The following is a 23,834-nucleotide window of genomic DNA, read 5'->3' as shown; positions in this document are numbered from 1 at the left end:
TGTCAAGAGTGTCACATGACTGATGCCATGTTTCAGTTAGGTCATGGATACATTACACACAGCTGATAGTTGGGCCATACCTTTCTACTGCACATAGGAGTTAACTGCCTGATATAAGAAAGGTATATATGCAGAATTGTAAAGAAAATTTTATGATTTGCTGTTATATAAACACAGTAAAAAATAAAAATGGAATATCTCTTTAAAGCTAATGTCGGCTAATGAAAATTGCACAATGGTTAGTGACAGAAGCCCTTTAACCATATTTTGAATTATGTTATATGTGAATGTGTAAATGAACATACATTGCTTATATTTGTAGAATTAAAAGCATCATACGAATCAGATCAGAAGTCATCAGAATCTAGGTAAATACAAATAATGATATAACAGTTATTTACCATTTTAACATACAGTACAGTATTTTATTGCATGTTTATTTTGTTAGCCCATGAAAATGAGAGATCGAAGTTATCTGAACTGTGTACGCATACTTAAAACCACCAAAGAAGGCCTACTTAAAGGGGTTAATGAAAGTGGACAATACTTGGGAATAATATCTATTGCAGGCTACTGTACAGTATTGTCCAGTTTCCACAATGACTCCTTTAGGCAATGATGTGATTGAAGCATTAGAAATGACATCTCTCTTATAAATTGTCTCTTAGGCTAGGTTCACATATTTGGCTAGATTCTGGTATTGTGTCCCAGAGGAACACAGGAGGGAAGTAACAGCAAAGCAGAGATGAGAAATAATAAGGCAACTCAAGCAGATACAGGAGTACCAGCAGGTTTTATATAACAGATATGCTAGTGGTAAAGAAGCGCAGTCAGAAACCATCATGTATCAAGATAAATTCTCAACTGACAGGCAGTGTCAGAGCAACCGTAATAATTCCAGTACAACCAGGTAAAGCTACAACCAAAAGCAGCTCAGTAAACATCCGCTGAAATGATTAGTAAGGAACCAAGTGTCACTGATCTATCATAAGGTAGCTTGCCCCCCCCCCCCCAAAAAAAAAAAATCTTCTAAAGAGAGGGATAGATGAATAAGACACCATAGGCAACACAATGTTTAGACCAGTGTCTCTGAATAGAAAATATTTAGTCCTTAGTTAGGTACTCGGTGAAAAAACAAAACCTAATCAAGGCCTCCCTGTGACCCTATAGGAATCCTCTGAATCTCAGGAGTTTGTGACAAGTTCCTTTATCTTCTGCAAATGGAGGATTTCCTTGAACCACTCTGCTATAGTAGGAGGGCGAGGGCTCTTCGATAGGCGAGGGATAACTGTTCTAGCTGCTAGAAACAAGAACCTAATTTTTATCCCTTGACCGATACCTTTTTTGCACCAAGACAATTTGCAAGACAATTTTCCCAGGGATCGGGGAGGGAGGCGGGGGTTCTGGGGCGGGGCTTAGGGGGTGGGCGGGGCTGACTGATTCACGCGCATAATAAAACACAAGGTGCATATTAAAATATATAACACTATATAATGACTATATAAACTTACTATGGACTCTGCTGCACTGGTCTCTGCTGCACTGTACCGTATTTTTCACCCTATAAGATGCACCTAGTTTTAGAGGAGAACAATAAGAAAAAAATATTTTTCATTACACCTCAGGTCAGACCCCCAATGTTAATCAGACCTCAGATCAGACCCCCAATGGCTCAGATCAACCCCCTCAATGTCAGCCATAAACCCCCTCAATGTCAGCCATAAACCCCCTCAATGTCAGCCATAAACCCCCTCAATGTCAGCCATAAACCCCCTCAATGTCAGCCATAAACCCCCTCAATGTCAGCCATAAACCCCCTCAATGTCAGCCATAAACCCCCTCAATGTCAGCCATAAACCCCCTCAATGTCAGCCATAAACCCCCTCAATGTCAGCCATAAGCCCCCCAATGTCAGCCATAAGCCCCCATTAGCCCCTCATGTCAGCCATAAGCCCCCCATTAGCCCCTTATGTCAGCCATAAGCCCCCCATTAGCCCCTCATGTCAGCCATAAGCCCCCCATTAGCCCCTCATGTCAGCCATTAGCCCCCCATTAGCCCCTCATGTCAGCCATAAGCCTCCCATTAGCCCCTCAGGTCAGCCATAAGCCCCCCATTAGCCCTTCATGTCAGCCATAAGCCCCCATTAGCCCCTCAATGTCAGCCATAAGCCCCCCATTAGCCCCTCAATGTCAGCCATAAGCCCCCCATTAGCCCCTCAATGTCAGCCATAAGCCCCCCCCATTAGCCCCTCAATGTCAGCCATAAGCCCCCCCATTAGCCCCTCAATGTCAGCCATAAGCCCCCCATTAGCCCCTCATGTCAGCCATAAGCCCCCCATGTCAGCCTAGCCCCTCATGTCAGCCATAAGCCCCCATTAGCCCCTCATGTCAGCCATAAGCCCCCCATTAGCCCCTCATGTCAGCCATAAGCCCCCCATTAGCCCCTCATGTCAGCCATAAGCCCCCATTAGCCCCTCATGTCAGCCCCATTTCCCTCATGTCAGCCATCAGCCCTCTGTGCAAATAAAATAAAAAAAACACTTACCTCTCCTGCTCCTGGTCACCATCGCAATCCTCTTCATTCTGCTGTCGGCTGGCTGTGTATAGCGACGCACAGCATGAGGTCACAGAGAGACCTCACGCTGTGCGCAGCCATGCACAGCCGATAGCCGAGCCGAGGACCAGGAAGTGGTGAGTACAGATCCTTCACTGCTCCCTGGTCCTTCTGTACTAATGAAGCGCTTCCATAATGGTTAGGGTTAGGGTGGCCCCCACAGGCAGATGGTATATCACGGGAGGATGCCTCCAGCTAGCCATGGCTGAAGTACCCCTCAGACTACGGATCTTAACTGAGGCTTTATAGCCCATGTAGCCACACCCACACACAGACACACCCAGTGCACACACACTAGGAAGGAAGTTAACCCTTCCAACACAAGGCAAGGGAAGACGGCCACTTAAAGGGGAAGTACACACATAAACACACACTTCACCTGTTGCCGCGGGCAACGGCATGCCTGACAACCATGTCCTGGGGATCAGCCAGAAGGCCGAGACACTGCCACCACATGCATACAACACCAAACGTAGTCACGGGCAACCAAGTGAAGAAAAATGTCACTACGCACACCATAGGCCGTGACAACCTCTTGGATAGGGGTATAGTATAGTCGATGTATGATCTTGAATTGTATTAACCGGTATTTAGTAGAGATGGAGGATTCTTTTATATTTTTATATATTATTCCCCAATTAAGTGCCATATTACCCAAATCCTTTTCCCTTCTAGTCACGCTGTTGAATTTTTACTGTCGCCAACTCTACCTGTATCTTCTGGTATATTTGTGCAATAGTGAGAGGTCTCGTTCTTTTTGAAGAAAAAGTCCCAAAAATTCTGTCCCTGGACAAAAAACTTTTTTTTTCCCTTAGTGCAGGCAAATGCGTGTTTAATTTTGGTATATCTAAACTTATCCAATAGTGAAGGTTCTATTCCCAAAAGTAGTTTCTCTAAGGGGTTTAGCTTTCCTTGTGTAACTAAGTGCGATAGTGTTAAAACTCCTTTTGATATCCGGTAATTTTGCTCAGGTATTACTGAAAATTCACCTAGGTGTGTATTGTGCCAGATTGGAGTAAAGTGTAAACCGTGAGTTACTTCCAAAATTATTTTAATTTTATACCAACATTTATGTAGCATATCACTAATGGGGCAATATTTGCTCATTATACCCAGATAGCCCAACTCCAATATACTAAAGATGTCTCTTAGGCCTCATGCACACGACCGTGGTGTGTTTTGCGGTCCGCAAATCACGGATCCGCAAAACACTGATGCCGTCCGTGCACGTTCTGCAATCTGCGGAACGGCACGGACAGCCTTCAATATAAATGCCTATTCTTGTCCGCAAAGCGCGGACAAGAATAGGACATGTTATATTTTTTTTGTGGGGCCACAGAACGGAGCAACGGATGCGGACAGCACACACAGTGCTGTCCACATCTTTTGCGGCCCCGTTGAAGTGAATGGGTCCACATCCAAAACGGCGGCTCAGATGCGGACCCTAACAACGGCCGTGTGCATGAGGCATTAAAGTGCCTTTATATCCTCGGGTGAGCAGCTGGAAAGGGCGCCCCCCCCCCTCCCCACTCATGCACCACTGAATTTGCACTGCAATATAATATCCCTGAAAAAAGGGGAGTGAGAGACCACCATCTCCCTCCGCCAACCACAAGTATTGTTGCTTTATTCTTACGCGTTTCCTGCCCCGTATTAGATCATTTAATAATTTCTCCAATAATAAGAGACTCCTCAATCCATACTGGGCAATTAGTCAATACATAAAGCTCTATTGGGAGCAAAACCATTTTTTACAAGGGCTATCCTGTCAGCCTGTGATGGCGGCAATTTCTGCCATGCCCTTTTCCTATCTTTGATTCTGTTAACCATTGGGAGTGTGTTGAGCATATTAAATCCCTGTAAATCGGCACTGATCTTAATTCCAAGATATTCTATAAAATCTGTGGTTGAAAGCACCCGTACTTTGATAACATCTTCGGGCACTGATCGATTAAGAGGGAGAAGTACAGATTTCTCCCAATTGATCTTATACCCTGACAGGGATCCATAGTCGTCAATAGTTTCAATAACGGAGGATAGACCCTTCCATCCCGATTTCAAAGAAATAATATCGTCCGCATATAGACAAATCTTGTCCTCCATCCCTTTACCTCCAAATCCTTCAATGGCTTTGCCACCCTGATTTTACGGGCTAAAGGTTCCAGGAAGAACAAATAACAATGGGGACAAAGGGCATCCCTGCCCGGTACCATGATGTAAATAAATGGTCTCCGAACTAAATCCATTGATACTAATGCTGGCCGAAGGGAGCTGATAGAGCATATGGGCCCATTTATTAAAATTGGTCCCTAATTTCATCCTCTCCATTACCCGCCACAGGAAGGATGGAGCGGTTCTCCCCCTCACCATACTGAATATTAGCGAATACTCTGCAAATATTAGATTTTGACTGTCTCCCAGGGATAAAGCCTGTCTGGTCAGGATGGACCAATTTATGTGTCACCTTTTTAAGCCTATTAGCCTAAAGTTTAGCTAGGATTTTATAGTCAGTGTTTAATAACGAAATTGGACGGTAGGAGCCAACCTCCATACCGTCCTTATCTTTTTTTTAGAATGAGGGTGATTGAGGCTTCCATAAATGACGAGGGAAGGCTGCCTGAATTCAAAGAAGCATTTAGTACCTGTAACAAGACTGGGAGAATCTTGTCCCCAAAACATCTCTAAATTTCAAATGGCAGTCCATCTCTACCGGGAGCAGAATTCCCCTTAATACTCTTTTAATGCCTCCTGTAATTCAATGAGAGAAATGGGATTATTTAATACAGCCCTGTCCCATTCGGAGAGCTCAGGGCATACCATCGAAATAGGGACCTATTCTATCCTCCTCATTCAATTCTGACTGATATACAGCTGAGAAATGTCTAGAGAATTCAAGTTTAATGATATCTTGATTATATGTTATATTCCCGTTTCTTAATCTAAGACATCTGATTTTATTGTGCCCTCGTTGATTTGATATCATAGATGACAGCAGTCTACCAGGCTTCCCTGTTTCACAAAAAGCTTTTTGACTGGAGAATATGATCTTATGGTGGGCTTTCTGGAATAAATAGTTTTGTAGTTTTTCCCGGGCTTCCATTAACCATTGTTAGTAGTAAGGTTTGGTGGCTCACTCACTAATTACTGATGGAGTAGGTGCACTGCCACTCAGCACTCCCTGTTGCTGATGAAGTGAACAGTATAAAAACAAGGTTGGGCGTCACTCAGTATCGGGCATCAAACAGACAAGGACAAAATTGATGTCTGAAAGTTATCTTATATTTGCAACATGTTATATAAAATTGCACATAAAATACATAAAATGCTCTAAAACACACATGTAACCTCCTGGGGATCGCTCATATAACCTCCTGGGGATCGCTATGCTGGACCGCTATATAAGTTACCAAAGTCCATATTATAACAATGTCCTTGAAAGTTCATGTAGCGATCAGCAAAGTGGAGAAAAAAGGTAATTGTATAGTTCACAAGAGGTACTTTACCGCTCCTTCAGGCCGCTTGTTATCAATACCCAGTGAACGGGGAACTTCCTATGTAAAAGACTGAACTCACAGGTCCTTACAGCTCAAAGCAGAGCAGTCGCACTTCTGATAACAAGCGGTTGTGTGTGTTTTAGAGCATTTTATGTATTTTATGTGCAATTTTATATAACATGTTGCAAATATAAGATAACTTTCAGACATCAATTTTGTCCTTGTCTGTTTGATGCCCGATACTGAGTGACGCCCAACCTTGTTTTTATACCATTAACTATTGTTGCCTATCCACACCATTGTTTTATAGACTTCTGCCTCTAGTCTCTTTACATTTCCCTCCAGAGCTTTCTCCGTTTTACAACGCTTTCTTTTCCTTAATTTTTACCCAGTATAGCCCTCGCAAAAATGCCTTAAAAGCATCCCAGACATAGTGAATATGGGCAGAACCAATATTTCATCCAGGAAGTCTGAGATTTCTCTCCCCATACTTTCCTGATCAACTATTACTTGAATCCAATGAGGATTAAGTCTAAACACTCTCGAAAAATTCCTAGGACCAGGCGTTTTGATTAAAAGTAATACTGGTGAATGATCAGAGATCCCATGGGCTTCATATGTCATCTTTTTAGTCATGTCTAAAAAATCTATGCTAGCTAAAGCTAGATCTATTCGGGACATAGCCTTGTATGATTTGCTATAACAGGAATAGGCAATTTTGTATCCGTATAAGAAACGCTAGATGTCAACCAAGGACATCTCCTGCCAAATCCTATACAGGAGAGAAGTGGTTCTGGTTATTGCATTACCTTGGGGAGAGGAAGACACTCCGTCTTTTTCCTTATTTAAAACACACTTGAAATCTCCCATAATCAAGACAGGACATTTATCTCTGTGGCCAATGTATTCAGCCAATTTAATAAGAACATATGATGAATATGGAGGGGGGGATATATACAAAATCTAGAATACATGTCATTTGATTCCAGCGGCAATATAAGAAAATAAACCTGCCTTCTTGATCTATAAGCTGGACTAGAGGTTCATACTCAACGTTTCTGTGGATATAAACACTAACCCCTCGTGAAAAGGACGAATGGCAAGAATGGTATTCATATTGAGCCCATTTTTTTTCTTATGAAGAACAATTTTTTCGGGAATAAAGTGTGTTTCTAGCAACCCTAATATAGCGGGGAGATGCCTTGCCACTAAATCATAGATAACTTTTTTTTTTGTATTTATCTTGTCCGCCATTCCCCGCACATTCCATGTATCCGTGTAATAACTCTGTGACATGAAAGATAAATATTGGAGTAGCCTGATTTATCATAGGTTTTATAGCTGTCCGGTTGAGTCCACCGACGATGACACTCCCACCACCCCCCTACTTGGTTCACATGGAAAAATACTCCTCATAAACCTCTTACATAACACCAATCCTACCCCCCTGACCCCACCACCCACACCCTAGCATAGTCAATTAAGGTAAGCAATATATCTCAAATACATCAACCAACTCCGATGCCCCCAGCGCCTCCGCTGAATCAGAGAAAAAACATACAGAATCTTTGTATATAATCCTCAATTTAGCTGGGTATAACATGGCATATTTAATATTAGCTCGTGCTAACCGTTTTTTTATTATCCCTGTACTCCTTTTTGTTTGTTTTTTTGTTTTGTTTTTTGTTTCTCTTGTGTAGCTTTGGAAATGTCTGGATAAATTTCAATCCCGTTACCATTATATAATATTTCTCCTATTTCTCTCTTACGTCTCATCACTAGATCTCTTTCTTTTGTACAGAGCATTTTTGCTAACAAGGCCTGAGGGGGGCCGCCAGCTGGATTTTTTATTTTACCAGAGATCCTAAGGGCGCCTTCCACTGTAAAAAGCGGAGAGAAATGTTCTTTGCCTAACGGGTCTGTTAACCATCTATACTAATAAAAGCCCTGTGTACGTGGTGTCCGTGCGTGTGTGCCGATTTAAGTGCGCATGCCCGGCGCACAAACCAATCAGCACACACTCCACATACACACAGCAGGGACTGTCCAAAGCACCGCGCCGCTGGCCAATAAAAACACGGCGCATCACATGCAGCCCAGACAGCCCACAGCAGCGCGGCCGTCCAATCAAAGTCGCCGCCCGGACCACCCACAATTGCGCCAGCCAATAAACACACGGCGCACCACACACTGTACGTACCGCCCACAGCATGGAGCCGTCCAATCACACCATCCCCATAACTGCGCCGCTGGCCAATAACTGCCTCTTATGGTGTGTGGTGTCAGTTGGAGCCAATCAGCACACACTCCACACACACACAGCAGGGACTGCCCAAAGCACCGCGCCGCTGGCCAATAAAAACACGGCGCATCACATGCAGCCCAGACCGTCCAATCAAAGTCGCCGCCCGGACCACCCACAATTGCGCCAGCCAATAAACACACGGCGCACCACACACTGTCGCCGCCTGGACCGCCCACAATTGCGCCAGCCAATAAACACACGGCGCACCACACGCTGTACGGACCGCCCACAGCAATACTGCCCACAGCATGGAGCTGTCCAATCACACCATCCCCACAATGTACGCGTGCGTCAGTGCGTGTGTGCCGATTTGTTAAGTGCGCATGCGTGGCGCACAAACCAATCAGCACACACTCCACACACACACAGCAGGGACTGCCCAAAGCACCGCGCCGCTGGCCAATAAAAACACGGCATCACATGCAGCCCAGACCGTCCAATCAAAGTCGCCGCCCGGACCACCCACAATTGCGCCAGCCAATAAACACACGGCGCACCACACACTGGACGGACCGCCCACAGCATGGAGCCGTCCAATCACACCATCCCTATAACTGCGCCGCTGGCCAATAACTGCCTCTTATGGTGTGTGGTGTCAGTTGGAGCCGAGTGCATAAGAAGCGCCGCTATTACATGCACAGTGACAGAAATTGCTCTCAGATACACACTGCAGCTGCTGCCAGCAGTATTAGCCAGCACCACCAATCAGTGCCATCAATCATTGCCACCAGTCACTGTAACAGCAGTCAGTATCAGCCACCAGTCACAGTGCCAGTGGTCTCAGCACCACCAGTTAGTGCCAGCTCTATCAGCCACCAGTCACAGTGCCCGCCGTCACAGTGACAGCAGTCTCAGCATCAACAGTCAGTGCCAAGCGTATTAGCCACCAGTCACAGTGACAGTGGTTTCTGCACCACCAGTTAGTGCCAGTGGTCTCAGCACCACCAGTCAGTGCCAGCCGTATCAGCCACCAGTCACAGTGACAGCAGTCTCAGCACCACCAGTCAGTGCCAAGCGTATTAGCCACCAGTCACATTGACAGTGGTTTCAGCACCACCAGTCAGTGCCAGCCCTATCAGCCACCAGTCACAGTGCCCGCCGTCTCAGCACCACCAGTCAGTGCCAGCAGTCAGTGCGAGCTGTATCAGCCACCAGTCACAGTGCCAGTGGTCTCAGCACCACCAGTCAGTGCCAGCCATATCAGCCACCAGTCACAGTGTCAGCAGTCTCAGCACCACGTGGCACTGCCAGTCTCAGCCACCAGTCAGCACCTGCTGTTTCAGCCATCAGCTGCAGTCTCAGCACCACCAGTCAGTGACAGCAGTTCGTGCCAGCCATCTGAGGCACCAGTCAGTGCCCACAGTCTCAGCACGACCAGTCAGTCCTAGCAGTCAGTGCCAGCTGTATCAGCCACCAGTCACAGTGCCAGTGGTCTCAGCACCACCAGTCAGTGCCAGCCGTATCAGCCACCAGTCACAGTGACAGCAGTCTCAGCACCACGTGGCACTGCCGTCGTCTCAGCCACCAGTCAGTGCCAGCTGTTTCAGCCATCAGCTACAGTCTCAGCACCACCAGTCCGTGCCAGCCATCTCAGGCACCAGTCACAGTGCCCACAGTCTCAGCACCACCAGTCAGTCCTAGCAGTCAGTGCCAGCTGTATCAGCCACCAGTCACAGTGCCAGTGGTCTCAGCACCACCAGTCAGTGCCAGCCGTATCAGCCACCAGTCACAGTGACAGCAGTCTCAGCACCACGTGGCACTGCCGTCGTCTCAGCCACCAGTGCCAGCTGTTTCAGCCATCAGCTACAGTCTCAGCACCACCAGTCCGTGCCAGCCATCTCAGGCACCAGTCACAGTGCCCACAGTCTCAGCACCACCAGTCATTCCTAGCAGTCAGTGCCAGCTGTATCAGCCACCAGTCACAGTGCCAGTGCTCTCAGCACCACCAGTCAGTGCCAGCCGTATCAGCCACCAGTTACAGTGCAAGTGGTCTCAGCACTACCAGTCAGTGGCAGTCATATCAGCCACCAGTCACAGTGCCTGCAGTCTCAGCCAAAAGTCAGTGCCAGTGACACATATTACAGCTACATATGTCAGTATTACAGTAAGAGAAAATATTATAAAATTATAAAAGTACAAGCCTATATTACTTGGACTTTTTACTAACAACATGTCACCCAAAAAAAAGGACACATCAAGTAGGACAAAAGACACAGACAATGAAACCATACATAACCAAATTCTCCTGGAGAAACACTCAAGTCAGCAAGTAAAAATCAAAAAAAGAAAGAAAAAAACGAGCAAATAGATCAATTCAAGAAAAAGAAAATGAGTGTCACAAAAACGCTAAGAGAAAGATTCAGAAGAGCAAATAGATCTATAGAAGAACAGGAAAATCAGCGTAAAAAACTATCTCTAAGAGAAAGACAAAGACGAGCAAATGGATCTACTGAAGAAAAGGAAAATGAGCGTCAGAAAAATGTGAAAGCACACAGAGCTAGGAGAGCAACACTACGTCAGCAACAAGCAATAAAAAGAAGCAGGATAACAGATCTACAAACAGACACAAGACATTTATCAACAGCCGCACAGGAGAGCATAAATGATATAAGAGAGAGACAAAAACGTAAGAGAAATGCTGAAACAGAAAAAGCTAGGAGAGCAATTCTTACATCAGAAGAACGACAATTACAATGTTTGTGGCAAGCACAATTACAGAGACTGGCCCGAAGTAAACAAGTGGAAAATAACGAATCCTGGGCAACAATAGAAAGAATGGCAATGATAAATGATATAGTTAATATTAATGAGGGTAACAACATACCCCACACATGTGGAGATTTAAATCAGATATGCAATTTTTGTCAAGCAAAACATTTTGAAGGACAAAGACCATCTGATCAAAAATTTACACAGTGTTGCTCAAAAGGAAAAGTAAATCTTCAACCAATTCGAACAAATCAGTTTATACAGCAGCTCATGACGGGTCAGCATCATTACAGCAAAAATTTCATGCAAAATATAAGGTCAATAAATAGTGCTCTAGCATTTGCATCTATGAGAGCTAACATCAGTCTGCCTTCTGGCTATGGGCCATACTGTTTTCGAATCTATGGTTTGATTTGTCACAGAGCAGGAACACTGCATCCTCAGCAGGGTGAAAACAGACAGTTTGTACAATTATACATTTTAGATCCATCTGAAGCTGCAGAACAAAGAATGCAAATTTCAGCCAACTCAGGAATAAATACAGAGCTTATGCAAACATTAAGTAAATTTATGGCACAATTCAATCCTGTTGCCGAGGCTTGCAAAATGTTGTACCAAGTTGAAAAAGAATATGAAGAGAATGCCGCCAAAAATGACAGTTATTAAGGAAGTGTCCATGACAATAATACAAGATCGCAAAAATGACCAAAGGCGCTATAACGCACCAAAATATAATGAGTTTGCTTTTATTTTTCAAAATGATGGAGAACCACCACTTGAAAGAGATCTTCTTATACACTGCAAACAAAGTGAAGATTATACAAATAAAACACTAAAACACAAAGAATTAGTGTCCTTGATCCTAATTTAGAACCCATGGTTTATCCATTGTTATTCCCCTATGGGGATCAAAGCTGGGGAATTGACATTCCATTGCAAAACAGACCACAAGCTTTATTAAATTTACCAAACCAGTCACACAATCCTAGAGTTAGTCGCTCAAATGCAATACTACGGTTACCGTCTTTCCATTAGAGAGGATTTTAATCCCTTTTTAAATGCAGGCCGCCTTACACAGCAATATATAGTTGATGCATATGTAAAAACAGAAGCCAACAGACTAAATTATATACGTCAAAATCAGCCTAAATTGCGTGTGGAAAAATACTCTGGATTAATGGATCATTTGTTTAATGAAGCCAATGAAGCAGGCCTGAGTCCTGGAAAAATGTATATTTTGCCGCCTTCATTTCTGGTAGCCCCAGAAACATGCAACAAAATTATCAAGATGCTATGGCAATTGTCAGAAAATATGGAAAACCAGATCTTTTTATTACAATGACATGCAATCCCAAATGGGAAGAGATTGTAGATAACCTACAACATGGACAACCACATTTAGTTGCAAGAGTATTTTCTCCTAAAACTCAAAGCTCTAATTGATGACTTCAGTAAAAAAACATATTTTTGGAGTCCCAAAAGCAATGGTCTACGTGATAGAATTTCAAAAGAGGTTTACCAAATGCTCACATACTTCTCATTCTTAAAGCTGTAAACCAAAAAATGAAGAACTGATAGATAAAATTGTCTCTGCTGAAATCCCTAACATTTCAGCATATGATTCATGGACCATGCGGAGCACTCAATCCTAATTCTCCATGTATGACAAATGCTGTAAGGATTTTCCGAAGGAATTCCAACAAAATACTATTGCTAATAGCAATGGCTATCCAAAGTACAAGAGAAGAAATACAGGCCAAACTATAATTCTTAATGGAAAGAATATTGATAATTCTTGGGTTGTACCATATAATCCTTACTTAGCGTTGAAGTACAATTGCCATATTAATGTGGAAGTTTGTGCATCAGTGAAAAGTGTCAAATACCTTTTTACATATGTGTACAAAGGTCATGATTGTGCAAATGTTGTCATTCAAGAACAAGGTAATTTGAATCACAATGAAATAAACACCTTTATTAATTCTAGGTATGTCAGTGCTCCAGAAGCAGCATGGCGTTTGAATGGGTTTGAAATGCATTATCAATCCCATACCATCCATAGATTAGCAGTGCATCTGCCTGAAGAACAATCAGTATTTTTCAACCCAAATGACATTACCACAGCGGTACAGAGAGCTTTAAACCGTGATACTCAATTGACAGCTTGGTTCAAATTGAATCAACAAAAAGAGGAAGCAAAGAATATATTATATTCGGACATTCCTTTGCATTATGTTTGACTCTCAAAATTGTTGTTGGAAATTGCGTCAACGTGGTGCAGAAAAAATTATTGGACGAATGTATTCTGTCAACTTAATATCAGATGCAGAGCGTTACTGTCTGCGTCTACTATTGCTGCATGTGGCTTGTGCAGTATCCTTTGAAGATCTGAGGACAGTACATGGTAATGTATATCCCACTTTCCAAGAGGCTGCAAAAGCAAAAGGACTTATTACTGATGACGATGTGTGGGAGAACACTCTGGAAGATGCTGTCCACTTTACAATGCCTAAACAACTTAGGGAATTATTTGCATATGTCTGCGTTTTTGCATCATTACAAAATATGAATGCACTTTTTCTAAAATATGAGCAATATCTCATTGAAGATTTAGTTCACAAACCTAAACAACACAATGATGATTGTACAATTTGTCGTAAGATCGCACTTAAAGAAATGGCCAACATTCTGGTACTACATGGCAAAAACTGTGAAGATTTTGGATTGCCTTCTACAATGCCAAATACTGATCAACTTTGGAATATGTATGACAAGGAATTACAAAAATACACAGCTGAAGAAATGGAGAAAACATTAAACAGAGAACAAAAAAGAGCTTCAGAAAAAATATTGTCTGCAAGCAAAAATGACAACCTTTGCAACCGTTTTTTTCTTGGCTGGTCCAGGAGGTAGTGGTAAAACGTATCTTTACAAAACCCTTCTCAGCACAGTTTGTGGAGAAGGTAACATTGCACTCCCTGTAGCCTCAACAGGTATAGCAGCCAATCTTCTTGAGGGTGGAATAACATACCACTCTCAGTTCAATTTACCTGTTCCGATAGTTGAGAACTCAATATCAAATATGCGTCTCTATTCTGCTGATGCTGAAAATTTGAGATCTACAGTGCTCATTTGGGATGAGTGTACAATGGCCCCGTCTATTGCTCTTACAGTGGTTGACAAACTGCTAAAAGAAATAATGGATAACCAGAAACCCTTTGGAGAAAAAGTTTTATTACTTGGTGGAGATTTTCGGCAAACACTTCCAGTGGTTCCTCATGGTGACCGGACAAAAATTGTTGAAGCATGTATAAAGTATAATAAACTGTGGCAAAACTTCCAAATACTTAACCTTACAAACAATATCCGTTCAGTTGATACTGAATTCAGCAATTGGTTGATCCAAGTTGGCAATGGTGATACACCACACATTGACGGTTTGCCTGAAGACATAATTGAAATCCCTTCAAAAATTTTATGTACAGGAAATATTGTCAACAACTTTTTTGGAGAAAGAATTTTAGTTGCTGATGTCTCACCGATAACAAAAAAATGTATTCTTTGCCCAAAGAACTCGAAGATGTTGATAGCATAAATGAAGAGGTGCTAAACATTTTGGAAGGAGATACTGTGACATTCCTTAGCTCAAACTCAATTGATGACTCAACTGAGGAAGATATGCAGAACTATCCTATTAAGTTTCTTAATGAGTTAACTCCAACAGGAATGCCGAGGCATAAACTAATCCTTTAAAAAGGGAGAAATAATTATGCTCCTCAGAAATATAAACACTAAAAGAGGATTGTGCAATGGAACCCGCCACTTTGTTAAAGACTTGAAAAGAAACCTCATTATTGCTCAAGTAATAACAGGTTCAGCAGAAGGGGACATGGTCTTTATTCCACGTATTGATTTAGCTCCATCCTCTATTAGCCTTTGCCATGACAATTAATAAAGCTCAGGGGCAAACCTTAGAAAAATTTGGCATTTACTTGCCAGAACCAGTATTCTGCCACGGTCAGTTATATGTTGCATTATCTAGAGTTAGAACTTTTTCAGATGTGGTTGTAAAGGTTGTACATGGTCCTGAACAAGGCAAACTGTTGCCAAATTCAGGTAGAATATTTCCAAGAAATGTTGTGTATAAAGAAATTTTATAGAAAAATTATTAAATATCTGATTCAGGTATCGTATATTGCAGATTGTTACAAACTATACTTACTGTATCGTGATATATACGTTTCCATTTTATTTTTATTATTAATTTACTTTTGACTTCTTTCCAAAATATTTTTGACAAAAGAAAATAAAACAAGAAATACAATGTGGTTAAATTATCTTATTATTTAATATAGACTGTTTCTAATAATGTTTATACACTACTGTTCTAGCGCCCGTTATTATAACGGGCTTAATGTCTAGTTTCTGAATAAAGCCTCCAGGATCTTTCTCTTCTACCCCTTCTGGGAAACCTATGAATCAGAGATTCCCTCTTCTAGATCTGTCTTCCAGATCTTTGAGTTTGTCCCTTAGCATTTTATGCTCCGTATCCATCTCCACTACCTTATTTTTCAGCTTTCTCAATTCTATTTTTGTTTCTACAATATTGGATTCCGTATCTTTAACTCGAGACCGTATTTTACACATATCATCCTTTTATTAGGGATATATCAGACTGTAGAGCGGCTACTGTAACAGTTAAAGAGCCTAAGGCTTGATTGGAAGATTTTTTAGCCTCCAATGTATCTTCTAGTTTCCTGTATATGGTTTCCATGTGACTATTGGGACCTTAGTTACTACTGGGTTCCCCAGCCTCGGGGTCCTCTCTATCCTTCCTCCAAGCTAGAGCCCTCTGCATCCCTTTAGTCTGGGGGGTGGGATTTAAGATATTTCTCTAGTTTAGTTTAAGGACTGTCCACCCCTTTCTCTTTTGGTGACACTGTCCCACCCGACCTTATGCTGTATGATTTGGATGGCATGTTGCCGAAATTTACCCGTTTCTGGCTACTTGTTTCAGTTTACACCCACAAAGCAAAAAAAAAAAAAAGTACTTTATTTAGCACCGCAACCTATAGGCTTCCATAGGAACATCGCTGTGGCAGGCCTTGGAGTCTTCCAAAGGCCCAACACTGCCATAGCAAACCTGATCTCAGCACAGGGGATCCGTTAGGGCCCTGGAAGCGCAGAGCTCCAGGGGAAAGATGCCACATGTGTCGTGGTCACAATTGACCATGGCACATGAGGGGTTAAATGCCCATGATTGTCGTTATTGCAGATCGCAGACAATGCTTCTGGGTGTCTACTGTGTAAAGCAGCAGGCACCCAGCAGCTATGACACCAACTCAGCTTCTGAGCAGGCGCCATGTTTAAAGTTCCGACTTCCACTGTACATGTATAGTGGAGGTTGGGAACAGGTTAAAAGAAGTCATTGCCCCACATAATTAGTGCCTCCAGCTTTATAATAGTGCTTGAGAACATCCCTGTGTATTTAAAGGGCATCTGTCGGCAGATTTGTACCTACAGGGAGTGCAGAATTATTAGGCAAGTTGTATTTTTGAGGATTAATTTTATTATTGAACAACAACCATGTTCTCAATGAACCCAAAAAACTCATTAATAACAAAGCTGAATATTTTTGGAAGTAGTTTTTAGTTTGTTTTTAGTTTTAGCTATTTTAGGGGGATATCTGTGTGTGCAGGTGACTATTACTGTGCATAATTATTAGGCAACTTAACAAAAAAAAAAAATATACCCATTTCAATTATTTATTTTTACCAGTGAAACCAATATAACATCTCAACATTCACAAATATACATTTCTGACATTCAAAAACAAAACAAAAACAAATCAGTGACCAATATAGCCACCTTTCTTTGCAAGGACACTCAAAAGCCTGCCATCCATGGATTCTGTCAGTGTTTTGATCTGTTCACCATCAACATTACGTGCAGCAGCAACCACAGCCTCCCAGACACTGTTCAGAGAGGTGTACTGTTTTCCCTCCTTGTAAATCTCACATTTGATGATGGACCACAGGTTCTCAATGGGGTTCAGATCAGGTGAACAAGGAGGCCATGTCATTAGATTTTCTTCTTTTATACCCTTTCTTGCCAGCCACGCTGTGGAGTACTTGGACGCGTGTGATGGAGCATTGTCCTGCATGAAAATCATTGTTTTTCTTGAAGGATGCAGACTTCTTCCTGTACCACTGCTTGAAGAAGGTGTCTTCCAGAAACTGGCAGTAGGACTGGGAGTTGAGCTTGACTCCATCCTCAACCCGAAAAGGCCCCACAAGCTCATCTTTGAGGATACCAGCCCAAACCAGTACTCCACCTCCACCTTGCTGGCGTCTGAGTCGGACTGGAGCTCTCTGCCCTTTACCAATCCAGCCACGGGCCCATCCATCTGGCCCATCAAGACTCACTCTCATTTCATCAGTCCATAAAACCTTAGAAAAATCAGTCTTGAGATATTTCTTGGCCCAGTCTTGACGTTTCAGCTTGTGTGTCTTGTTCAGTGGTGGTCGTCTTTCAGCCTTTCTTACCTTGGCCATGTCTCTGAGTATTGCACACCTTGTGCTTTTGGGCACTCCAGTGATGTTGCAGCTCTGAAATATGGCCAAACTGGTGGCAAGTGGCATCTTGGCAGCTGCATGCTTGACTTTTCTCAGTTCATGGGCAGTTATTTTGCGCCTTGGTTTTTCCACACGCTTCTTGCGACCCTGTTGACTATTTTGAATGAAACGCTTGATTGTTCGATGATCACGCTTCAGAAGCTTTGCAATTTTAAGAGTGCTGCATCCCTCTGCAAGATATCTCACTATTTTTGACTTTTCTGAGCCTGTCAAGTCCTTCTTTTGACCCATTTTGCCAAAGGAAAGGAAGTTGCCTAATAATTATGCACACCTAATATAGGGTGTTGATGTCATTAGACCACACCCCTTCTCATTACAGAGATGCACATCACCTAATATGCTTAATTGGTAGTAGGCTTTCGAGCCTATACAGCTTGGAGTAAGACAACATGTATAAAGAGGATGATGTGGTCAAAATACTCATTTGCCTAATAATTCTGCACTCCCTGTATGAAACTGACTGACCTGTTGCATGTGCACTTGACAGCTGAAGGCTGTCGAACCATGTTCTTATGTGCCAGCATTTCTGAGAAGAGTATGAAAATGAGTTCTTAGCAAGCTCTATCCTCTGAATCCTGCATTGCTTGACAAGGCAGATGCCTTCAGCTGCCAAGTGCACATGCAACAAGTCAGCCAGTTTCATAGGTACAAACCTGCTGACAGATGCCCATTAAAAACTTTTATTCTCCTTTTATCCAAATTGTCACTGGCGTGTCTCGAACCGAAGACTTTCTATATTGGATGCAAAAATCATACCAGCTGACCCACAGGCTTGACAGCACTGAGTTCAAAGAATTTCTTTAACTAACAACTTTTACTAGTATTCATGTACAATGTTACACTGGTATCTACACATACGTCTGTGTATAACAGGACATTGTGATAATAGCAAACGTCTAATGTATTTAATGTTCGCAAAAATATAATAGAGCAAGATTAATTACAATGAACACATTTTAGCTCTCTGATCATTTTCTACCTAAAATATCCTGGTATATAAAGATGTTTCTGTAGACATCAGTGTACATGAATACTAATGAAGGTTTTCAGTTAGATAAATTATTTTCCTAAATAAGTGTGTCCTGTAGTACACTGGTAAGGCATCAGCATTGCATATAGAGGGTTGTTAGCTTGAATCCTGAGATAACCACAAATGCCAAGCTTATTTAATAATCACCAAAATGTAATGGAGCAAAATAAATTACAATAAACACGCATAAATAGATAATAAAGAAACAACACACATATTAGGTATCGCCACGTCAGTAACGACCGGCTCTATAAATATATCACATGATCCACCCTATCCGATAGACGCCATAAAAAATAAATAAAAAAAAACTGTCAAAAAAAGGCATTTTTGTCACCTTGCATCACTAAAAGTGCAACACTAAGCAATCAAAAAGTACTATGCCCCCCAAAATAGTACCAATCTAACCTCATCCCGCAAAAAATTTGCCCCTACATAGGACAATCGCCAAAAAAATATATAAACTATGGCTCTGACTATAAAGACACTAAAACATGATTTATTTTTTTTTGTTTCAAAAATGCTTTTGTGTTAAATGTAAAATAAAATAAAAAAGTATACATATTAGGTGTCGCCACGTCCATAACATCCTGCTCTATAAAAATACCACATGACCTAACCCCTCAGGTGAACACCATAAAAAAAAGTGACAAAAAGCCATTTTTTTTTGTCACTTTACATCACAAAAAGTGTAATGGCAAGCGATCAAAAAGTCATACGCACCCCAAAATTGTACCAATAAAACATCTCATCCCTCAAAAATGATACTCTACGTAAGACAATGGCCCAAAAAAAAACTATGGAGACATTAAAACATGATTTATTTATTTTTTGTTCCAAAAATATTAGTTTATAAAACTTAAAGTATACATATTAGGTATCGCCGCTTCCGTAACGACCTGCTCTATAAAAATATCACATGATTTAACCGCTCAGGTGAGCACCGTAAAAAATCTAATAAAAACTGTGTCAAAAAGCTTTTTTGTCACCTTACATCACAAAAAGTGTAATGGCAATTGATCAAAAAGTCATACGCACCCCAAAATAGTGGCAATTAAACAGTCATCTCATACCGAAAAAAATGAGCCCCTACATAAGACAGTCGCCCAAAAAATAAAAAAAAATATGGCTTTCAGAATATGGAGATACAAAAAAATATTTTGTTTCAAAAATGCTTTATTATGTAAAACTGAAGCAAACAAGAAAGTCATATTTGGTATGGTCGCGTCCGTAACAACCTGCTCTATAAAAATAGCTTATGATCTAACCTGTCTGATGAACATTGTAAATAACAAAAATTAAAACAATATGAAAACAGCTATTTTTTGTTACCTTGCCCCTCAAAAAGTGTAATTTAGAGCAGCCAAAAATCATTGGTACCCTAAAATAGTACCAACAAAGCTGCCACCTTATCCCGTAGTTTCCAAGATGGTGTAATTTTTTGGGAGTTTCTACTCTAGGTAGGGGTGCATCAGAGAGACTTCAAATGGGACATGGGCACAATAAAACTGTCAAAAACCAGTCAAAATCTGCCTTCCAAAAACCATATGGCGTTACTTTCCTTCTGCGCCCTGCCGTGTGGCCATACAGCAGTTTATGACCACATATGTGGTGTTTCTGTAAACTACAGAATCGGGGCAAAAAATGATTGAAATATAAAATTTGCTAAAAAAGTTAAATTTTGAAATTTCATCTCCGATTTCCATTAATTCTTGTGGAACACCTAAAGGGTTGACAACGTTTCTAAAAAAAAATAAAAAAATGTTTTTAATACCTTGAGGGGTGTAGTTTCTAAAATGGGGTCATTTGTTGGTGGTATCTATTATGTAAACCTCACAAAGTGACTTCATACCTGAACCTGGTCCTTAAAGTTTTTTTTTATTTATTTTATTTAATTTTCGGAAAAATTTCAAGATTTGCTTCTAAGCCTTCTAACGTCCCCAAAAAATAAAATGTAACATAGTAACATAGTACATAAGGCCGAAAAAAGACATTTTTCCATCCAGTTCGGCCTGTTATCCTGCAAGTTGATCCAGAGGAAGGCAAAAAAACCCTGTGAGGTAGAAGCCAATTTTCCTCACTTTAGGGGATTAAAAATTCCTTCCCGACTCCAATCAGGCAATCAGAATAACTCCCTGGATCAACGACCCCTCTCTAGTAGCTATAGCCTGTAATATTATTACACTCTAGAAATACATCCAGGCCCCTCTTGAATTCCTTTATTGTACTCACCATCACCACCTCCTCAGGCAGAGAGTTCCATAGTCTCACTGCTCTTACCGTAAAGAACCCTTTTCTATGTTTGTGTACAAACCTTCTTTCCTCCAGACGCAGAGGATGTCCCCTTGTCACAGTTACAGTCCTGGGGATAAATAGATGATGGGATAGATCTCTGTACTGACCCCTGATATATTTATACATAGTAATTAGATCTCCCCTCAGTCGTCTTTTTTCTAACGTGAATAACCCTAATTTTGATAATCTTTCAGGGTACTGTAGTTGCCCCATTCCAGTTATTACTTTAGTTGCCCTCCTCTGGACCCTCTCCAGCTCTGCTATGTCTGCCTTGTTCCCTGGAGCCCAGAACTGTACACAGTACTCCATGTGTGGTCTGACTAATGATTTGTAAAGTAGTAGGAATATGTTCTCATCACGGGCATCTATGCCCCTTCTGATGCAACCCATTATCTTATTGGCCTTGGCAGCAGCTGCCTGACACTGTTTTTTGCAGCTTAGTTTGCTGTTTATTAAAATTCCTAGATCCTTTTCCATGTCAGTATTACCGAGTGTTTTACAATTTAGTATGTACGGGTGACTTGCATTATTTCTTCCCATGTGCATAACCTTACATTTGTCAGTGTTAAACCTCATCTGCCACGTATCTGCCCAAGCCTCCAATCTATCCAGATCCCTCTGTAGTAGTATACTGTCCTCTTCAGTGTTAATTACTTTACACAGTTTAGTGTCATCTGCGAAAATTGATATTTTACTATGCAAGCCTTCTACAAGATCATTAATAAATATATTGAAGAGAATAGGGCCCAATACTGACCCCTGAGGTACTCCACTAGTGACAGTGACCCAATCTGAGTATGTACCGTTAATAACCACCCTCTGTTTTCTATCATTGAGCCAGTTACTTACCCACTTACAGATGTTTTCTCCCAGTCCGAGCATTCTCATTTTATATACTAACCTTTTATGTGGTACAGTGTCAAATGCTTTGGAGAAGTCCAGATACACGACATCCATTGATTCGCCGCTGTCAAGTCTAGAACTTACCTCCTCATAGAAACTGATTAAATTAGTTTGACATGACCGATCCCTCACGAAGCCATGCTGATATGGCGTTATTTGCTTATTTCCGTTAAGATGTTCTAAGATAGCATCTCTCAGAAAACCTTCAAACAGTTTACCCACAACAGATGTTAAACTCACCGGCCTATAGTTTCCAGGCTCTGTTTTTGGACCCTTTTTGAATATTGGCACCACATTTGCTATGCGCCACCCTGTCAGTATAGAGTCCGCAAATATCAGAAATAAGGGTCTGGCTATGACATTACTTAATTCCCTTAGGATACGGGGGTGTATGCCATCCGGTCCTGGCGATTTGTCTATTTTGATCTTTTTAAGTCACTGTTGTACTTCTTCCTGGGTCAGACAGGACACTTTTAATGGGGAATTTATTTCAACATTCAGCATTTTATCTGACAGTTTATATTCCTCAGTGAATACACTTGAGAAAAAAATATTTAACAGCTTTGCTTTCTCCTCGTCGCTCTCTGCGACTCCCCCCTCCTTACTCTTTAAAGGGCCGACACCTTCAGATTTATACTTTTTAACATTTATATAATTGAAGAACATTTTAGGGTTAGTTTTACTCTCTTTGGCAATTAATCTCTCGGTCTCTAGTTTGGCCGCTTTTATTTGTTTTTTACATGTTCTATTTTTTTCCTTATAGTTTTTCAGTGCTTCCGTGCCACCCTCCTGTTTTAGTGTTTTATATGCTTTATTTTTGTCATTTATTGCTTTCTTTACAGTTCTGTTTATCCACATTGGTTTCTTTTTGTTCCTTAACCTTTTATTCCCATACGGTATGTACCTCTCACAATGAGATTTTAGGATGTTTTTAAAGATATCCCATTTTGTGGCTGTATTTTTATTTTTGAGGACTTTGTCCCAGTTAGTTAGGCCTATGGCCTCTCTTAGTTGGCTAAATTTAGCTTTTTTGAAGTTTGGTATTTTTGTTCCTCCCTGTAGAAACGCTCTTTTGAATGATAATTGGAAGGTTATTACTTTATGGTCACTATTTCCCAGGTGTCCCCCAACCTGCAAGTCTGTTGTTCTGTCAGGTCTATTGGTTAATACTAAGTCCAGTATGGCCGTCCCTCTAGTCGGGTCCTGAACCAGTTGGGAGAGGTAATTGTCTTTAGTTATTGCCAAGAATCTGTTTCCTTTATGAGATATACAAGTTTCCGTTTCCCAGTCTATATCTGGGTAGTTGAAGTCCCCCATAATAAGCACCTCATTATGATTTGCCGCCTTGTCTATCTCATTTAGTAATAGATTTTCTGTGGACTCTGGTATATTAGGTGGTTTATAGTAAACTCCTATTAGTAATTTATTGTTGTTTTTAGCTCCATGTATCTCTACCCACAGTGACTCCACATGTTCATGTCCCTCACTTTTATCTTCACGGTATGTGGGCTTTAGACAGGACTTTACATAAAGACAAACCCCTCCCCCTCTCCGGTTTTGACGATCCTTTCTAAACAGACTGTAACCTTGTACATTAACCGCCCAGTCATAGCTATCATCCAGCCATGTCTCAGTTATTCCCACTATGTCATAGTCCTCCTCACACATCACTAATTCCAGTTCACCAGTTTTATTAGTCAGGCTTCTGGCATTAGTATACATACATTTGAGAGGTTTATGTATATTTTATGTATATTTTTTACCCTACACCTTTCCTTCTGAACTGTTCTAATCCCTCCTATAAGACAGAGATATAGGGAAAAAAGAAGAGGGGATTAGTCACAAACTC

At 41.5% G+C, this 23,834-nt stretch overlaps 1 protein-coding gene across 6 annotated transcripts in view; it reads left to right on the top strand.

Annotated features, from left to right (window-relative positions):
- LOC121001875 overlaps positions 1-23,834 on the top strand; it is a 378,122-nt gene that overhangs the window by 215,095 nt on the left and 139,193 nt on the right. For all 6 annotated transcript variants that reach the window (XM_040433099.1, XM_040433098.1, XM_040433102.1 and 3 more), the window contains exon 10: positions 323-368. In XM_040433099.1, coding sequence (XP_040289033.1) covers positions 323-368 — 46 coding nt within the window. The remainder of the gene's footprint in view (positions 1-322; positions 369-23,834) is intronic.

The sequence above is a fragment of the Bufo bufo genome, chromosome 5 (genome assembly GCF_905171765.1).
Source record: "Bufo bufo chromosome 5, aBufBuf1.1, whole genome shotgun sequence".
Classification (NCBI taxonomy): domain Eukaryota; kingdom Metazoa; phylum Chordata; class Amphibia; order Anura; family Bufonidae; genus Bufo; species Bufo bufo.
The sequence above is the reverse complement of the archived record's forward strand: the minus strand, read 5'-3'. Positions and strand labels throughout refer to the sequence as shown.